Here is a 6,867-nt window from a genome sequence, read left to right on the forward strand (position 1 = left end):
CCGCCACGGGAAGCCGCAGGCTGGGCCCGACACCTTCCAGCCCGCAGCGCCGGCCCGGGACGCGCACACCGCCCCGGGGCGGGCACGGGGAGGCGAGGCACCCCCCCTCCCCCCGTGACGGGCGCGGAGGGACCCGCGCCCCGGGGCGGCGGTGGCTGGCGGGTGCTGCCGGCGGTTCCCCTTGCGGGCGGGCGGCGGGAAGCCGCGCTCGGCGCCCTCTGCGCCGCACCGGCCGCCGGAGCCCGCCCGGATACCGGCGGGCGCGCCCGAGACGAGGCGCCCCGGGCCGGGCGGGCACCGCTCAGCCCGCTCCCGGCCGGCTCCCACCCCCGCCCCGTCCGCCCGCTACCTCGGCCATGGCCGCGGCGCGCCTGGCTCCTGGCAGGGGGCGCGCTCCGGCCCGCCTGACTGACTGAGGCTCCCCCTGTGCCCCGGCGTCCTGGGCGCGGGCTGGGCTGGGCGCGGCGGGACGGGACGGCCGGCCTCGCTGCTCGCTCCCCGTCCGGCTGCCCGCCGCCTCAGCCTCCGAGCTGCTGAGGGGAGCCCGGTGCGGCGGGGGAGGGGAGGGGGAGGGGAGGGGAAGGTCCGCGCTTGGCCGCGCTTTCCCCGCCCCGGAAACACATTCCTCCCCGCTGCCGTCAAGCCCGGGCGGGGGAGGCGCTCTCCGGCGCGGCGGGACCGGCGGGGAGGGCACAGCTCTCCATGCCTGAGGCGGGGCTCGTCCCCTGCCTGTCCTGCACCCGCTGCGTGGCGGCTGCCAGCGCCTTATTTGGTGGGTTTCGTTGGCGCCCCGGCTGCCTGACCCCGCTCCGCAGCCCCCGGCGCGCCCGCGGTTCGGGCAGCGGGGACCGGGCTGCCCGCGCCGCCCTCGGCGCTGCCCGACAGGCTGCTCGTCCCCGGCGCTTCCTGCCGGGGCTGCGCCGTGCCCGGCCCCTGCGCTGCGTGGGGGCAGCGGGGCGGCTGGGGGGCGGTGGGCCGCCCGGCCCTCCCGGTGGCAACGGTGTCCAAAAGCGGTGGAAGCCGGTCAGTGATGGACGAGCTTGGCACGGCGCTGACACCGGCCGAGCTAGAAAGTGGAACTCCTTAAGTCCCTTGGCAAGAGCCTGCTGCTCTTCGGCGACGGCCCTTAGCGTTTTTCAGGGCTTCTAAGAGTAGGTTTTTGGACGACCTATTGTTAAAAAAAAACCCAACTGAAACAAAACCACATAAAATGTGGCATTGGACACTGTTTTGGAGGTAAGAAGTGATGGAAATGCAAGCTACGGGCTCACAGCCGTAGAAGCTGTGCCGTTCTGCGTGACCACTGCCGCCGCTGTCAGTTCTCATTCTGGTACGATTAAGCTGCAAACTGATAATAAGTTTTATCGCTTTTCCCCTGCTTTGTTTCTAGCTGCGCTTTAAAATGAAAAATCAACAACGTTTCTGCCTTCCTGGCGCACAGGCTGTGATTCAGCCCTGTGCTCCATTTGGGCAGTGTGGTTGTTTGGGATCTAGTTTATTAACAGAGCTGCCTTAGCAGAAGCTTTTAATTCTGGTACAACTCTCAACTGTAAAACTTCTAGTGGTGTTAGAAAATAAGATGGAAATGATAGACGGCTGCTCCAAGCAGCTTCATCAGAAGCAAGCACTGGGGAAATGAAGTGGAAGAGAAATAACTTTGATGATTAGAGGTAAGGAAGCCAGAGACCATGTGTTTCAACAGGTAGATTAGTATAGAATACTAATACTGCCAGGAACAGGGAAGGAAGCTGCCATAACCCCAGAGTTTTAAAACTGTGGAAATGTATGCCATGCAAAATAAAAGCAAATGCTGGAGGGATAGTGATCTGCCAAAAATGTAAGAAATCGAAGTACTGGGGGAGAAAAATTACTTTTAGCCAAGGTGTTCTTCTCTGCTTCCTTATTGCTGGGGAAAAAAAGCACGTTTTGCCAGAATATGCAAACAGTGAGCAGAAATCCGTTATGGTGTACTGCAAACAAGTGGTGGCAAAAATGTGCCTCAGACTGCTGGGACTATGAGGAGTACTACCCAATGCTCAGCTCAGACATCTGTGTGTCAAGTTGCCAGTTGCTGGCTGTGCCTTGTGATAGGAAATTGGCAGGAAAAAAGTCTCCCAAATGGCTGAAAAAAAATCTCGGAATTATTTGGCTGCTTTCTGGACTCCTTTGGAGAACACAGATGTGTATGAATGCCATTTGTTATTTTCCAACACTTCTGAAGTACTAAAGATGTCAGCAAAAAGTGCTAGAGGTGTCTGAGCCAGCAGACACAATTGCAGATGATGTAAAAATATTTAATGTAGCATCTCCATATTGCAGTATGCATGACATCTGGGAGAGTGAGTGAACATTTTGTATGGAAGGGCTAAAGAAAAGACTTTCATGGCTTGAGCGGGCAGCTATGAAGCATGTGGGTCACTGAGTTCGAGTACCATTTCTGGGAGTCCACATTCTTGCATCTTACAGAAAATAGGTGAGAAAGTGTGACACTGGAGGCAGGAGTGTGGCTTGATACTGCGGCTTGATACTGCTGGATTTGCTTTTGTGTTTTGTATTGCTTTTTTTTTTTTTTTTTCCCCTGTGATTTTGAGAGATTGTGGTCTTTGTTATAGGATTTGGATATAAGTTCTCAACTCTGTCTTCTCCAAGTACTTGCATGTGTCAAGCCCATATAGGAACTGGAAAATATCAAATTATAATACTTCAGTTAGTTTAACTTAATTGTATTTAATTGACCTAATTACATTAAATGATCACATTTTTCCTGATTTTTTATGTGTATGTAATACTTCGGTTATATTTAGAAGACAATACAGACTGTCATTTGGTAGTGATGTCTTTTGTTTTATATGTAACATATGCTCATTTTCTGTGAACAATGTAAGAAATAAGTTTCTGTGCTGTAGAATATACCATCACAGGGCAGCTGGCTAAGTGATGCCTGCAGATATTAGCAGAAATAGTAAAATACTTTGTTTTATGATTATTTGTGTGTTGTATTATTGAAAAATTTAACACAAGTCATCAGAAACATAAATATTTAGTATTTCAGTTATTGCTTTAAAAGTGTTTACAGTATATTTGGCAAATTACTTAGTAGGTACAGCTGATTTCATTACATGACATTATCTTTTATACCTACCAGAGTTTTGCTTTAAAAGCCCCTTGAGATTGTGTTTTCATTCTCTCTAGCTATCTTTTATAAGCCATTGGCAAAAGAGGGGCCAGGTATCAAAGAGAATTGGTTGGTGGAACACCAGTGGTGTGTAGGTCACAGTCTGAGAATCTTTGGCTCATTGTCAGTGAGTCATTTTATATATATAATATAAATATATAATTAGCAGCATGACCCGGTTGTGTTGTGGAGGAATCAATCTGCAGCTACAGCTTGCCTTGCAGATACAGTTTTTATTACAACTTTTACAGAAACACCCAGGAATCCCAAACCAGGTTTTGGTGTATCCGGTATTGCATGTGTCAAGAGGCCAGCTTTGTAAGTCAGGGGTGTTCAGCTGCAGCTCGAGGGCTGGGGGTGAGCATCCCTGCAGAAGGCAACTGTGCTGCGGTCCCTCCCGGTGCCTGGCTGGTGACCTCAGGGGTGAGCGGTCATCAGTGTCCCTCAGAGATCACTGCCTCCTACGAAACAGGAGCTGATTGCAGGAGAAGCTGCAGCAGCTCCTACCAGGTTATCAGGGTGTTTCTTTGGCTGCAGTCTCCCAGTCGCCACGTGTTGCTGCCAAGCCACTGAGCTCTTGGTTACCAAAGTCCACACAGCCGGGGGGGCTGTCACCCTGTTACCCACCATCTCCGACTCCACTCTTGAAACTGGCAAAGGGTTTAAGGGAGATACTTTCTCCTTAATACTGGGGCCAGAGTGAGGAGTGCCATGGTTTGCACATTAGCCCCCCATCAGAGCATCCTGCTGGGCAGCTTCATCATCTCACCACTCACAAACACAATCTTTCCCCTTTACTTCTTCATATTGTACTAGATATCTCATCCGCCTCTGTCTCAGGAAGTGTTAATGTGTCTGTACTGCTATTTCCCAACACACTTTGTTGCTAAGAGTGGACTGCTTTCCCCCCCTCTTCTTTCTTCCCCTGCCTTTTCAAAATGCTCCTGCCCTACCTAAGATTTTTCTTTCCAAACTAAAGAAAACCAAATCATAAACCTGAGGTGAAAAATCATAGTCTAAATACAAAAGACAAATAAAAGGTGGGAGAGAAAATAGAAAGCCAAAATAATTTTCCTAAGGATAGCAATGGAGCCAGACACAGAAGGCAGGTCTCCTGGGACTGCAGCAGCCTGCGGCCGCCTGGGCTGCACTGGCTGCCCGAGCGCGGGGTTTGCCTGGCCTGGCCCCAGAGCAGAGCAGCAGCTGCCACCGCCGTGTGGCTCCAGCAGTGGCTGTGCAGCTGCTGAGGGGCACAGCGGGCACCAAGGCCTCGCTGGCAGCTTGCTGGGCTCTGCCTTTGAGCATAGAGGATGAAGCAGATGTTACACATGGATGCAAGATTAATACAGAAAGTATTATTAGGACATAGGGTCACTTAGCACAGGAAGTGATGGTGCTAAACCGTTGTGGTAATTGCTTTTGATAACAGCCTCTGTTTGTCTCCTCTTCTCACAAACAGTGAGGAACACTTCTCATGGAAGCAGGCGGTGAGCAGACCTGGCAGCTTGTCAGCCACGTACAATGTGCCCATTATATGGAGTGGTACATGTACATCGCAGCAAGGTTCTCCTGCCCCACACAAGGACTGGAGTGAGTCACAGATACGTCCAGCCAGAATATGGCAATAGATTGTAGTCTGTGGGCAAAGGTTTGCTCTGCAAGATTGTCCGCCTGCCAGGCATTGAATGACCTGCTATACTTGCCTCCTGTTCATGGGAGCAAGGTTAGGCACTTAGCTGCAATCAGCCTGAGACATTTAACACCTGGTTTATTATCAGCGCTTAGATCACTACTTTGTTCAGTCAACAGTCCTGTGTCTAGCATTAGCCTAAAAAGGTCAGAGTCCACCAAGCCTTTCCTTCAGCTCACTAGTGTTTAAAAAGGAACTTGTCCCTTTCAGGCTGTCAGGCAAGGAGAAAGGAGAGGTCAGCCAGAGGATGTGGACCTTCTGGGTGGACTGGCCCATGCCATCCATTCAGGGGCACTGAGAAAGCTGTTAGGGTGAAGGGGGTGAAGAGCAGCTTTTGTTATAGCTGCACTGTGCCTTGTGGTCCTTCTGTCTTCCTTTGAATCTTTTTCTGCATTTACTTCACCTGCAAAGCTTCTCTGTCCTCTTTTTGTGCAATAGTTTGTGTAAGGTAAACTGTTGCTGTTATAGTTCCATGTTTACCCTGCTGCCATTAGCATACACATTCCTTCTTTGTCATGTGTTTCTTTCACAACTGTTTCGTGGGACTCCTATGTCACTGTTAAGACTGTTTGTTTTATGCAGAAATTCTCTAAGATATTTTGACTCTCAGTAGGCGAGGCAGGAATCCTTTTTCATCCTTAGGCATGAAGCACAGGTTCCTCCTGTGTTCCCTAGTAAGGAAGTGAGCAGGAGTTAAGTGAGGAGAATAAAGTCTTTGAGATTTATGTTCACAGGAAACCCTTATGATCACGATAACATAGGGCGGAGAACTCCTACACCAGCTCCTTACGTTGCTTGAACTAAAGCATGTTTTCTAGAGAACGTGATTAAAAAACTTCAGGCTTGAAGATATTTTACTGTTTAATTACCCAAGAAAAGATGCCTATGGAGCATTAGAAATATCTCCACAGGATGATAATTCTGAATGTACAATAACTTTCTGAGATTCAGCAGTTAGTTAGTTCTTACCATGTGCTGCTTTGATTCTGTGAGGCTCTGAGATCACGTGCTTACATATTCCATTCCCTCCTTCTCAGGGGATTCCCACTGCTTAGACAAGAAGCTCATGCTCATTTGGGGGAAAAATGAATTCCACTGCCACCAAAGAAGTGTGCAAGGCGGGTTGTGAGAGCTTTCCTTTGCAGAATTCTTCTGCCCCCGTTTTACTGTGAGGGACATGCTGCAACATTTTAAGCTCAATACAGTCGTTATTACTGTATGAAATTACTGAAATTTAGACTTCTCTAGGGCAGAGGAGGGATAGGAGTGAGAGAGGAGGATTTTAATATCATCTGCTCCAGAAAAAGTAGGAGAGGGGAACAACCGACTAGCAGTAAGAGTCTGTGTCGTGAGAACAGGAGTAAGGACAGATTTTATGTTCATTGGTGTATAGGGGAAAGAAGAGCTATGTGGAAACCACCATATCTTGGCCAAGACTAGAAGGCAAGAAACAGGACAGAGTCTGAAGGAAATGATTCATCTGGGAAAGGAGATTTGGGCAAATAGAATCACTATTGTATAAGGTGGTTGGCTGTTCCAATAGAAAATAAATGGCAAAAACGGCAGAACAATGTTTTTATAATACTATTTCTGTCAATTAGAAGGGAGTCCTATACTGAGATAGTTCTGAAACCTCCAGTGTATCCTGCCCATTCCTACATACCTGGACTTACTCTCATGATCATGGTTCTTAACATTGTCTCACTGACTCATTTTTTTTATTTCCTAGTCATATCTAAAACGCTGTGGCAATGATGATGTTTGGATGAAGTTGCCTGTAATTTACAGCCAAAATCTCTCAGTTGCTCAATGATACCCATATATTGTCTTCTTTCTAGCAAAAGCATCATAACTTTTCTTATTCTGAAGAGGTTACATCTGGATGTTAATAGCAGTTTTGCTTAAGTGTTGATTTATCCCACTACCTTGTCATGTAAGCAGAGGTTAATACAAAGCAATTCCAACTTTCTGTTGTGCTATTCACCCGGCTTTTCTGCCCTTC

General features: G+C 49.0%; 1 protein-coding gene across 1 annotated transcript in view; it reads right to left on the minus strand.

The window, feature by feature from the left end:
• Window positions 1-566, minus strand: part of ITGB1 (integrin subunit beta 1) — a 45,263-nt gene extending 44,697 nt beyond the window's left edge. The window contains exon 1 of the mRNA XM_055804399.1: window positions 350-566. Coding sequence (XP_055660374.1) covers window positions 350-358 — 9 coding nt within the window. The 5' untranslated portion in view covers window positions 359-566. The remainder of the gene's footprint in view (window positions 1-349) is intronic.
• Between the last annotated feature and the right edge of the window lie 6,301 nt (window positions 567-6,867).

Source organism: Falco peregrinus, chromosome 5, assembly GCF_023634155.1.
Source record: "Falco peregrinus isolate bFalPer1 chromosome 5, bFalPer1.pri, whole genome shotgun sequence".
Taxonomy (NCBI): Eukaryota; Metazoa; Chordata; class Aves; order Falconiformes; family Falconidae; genus Falco; species Falco peregrinus.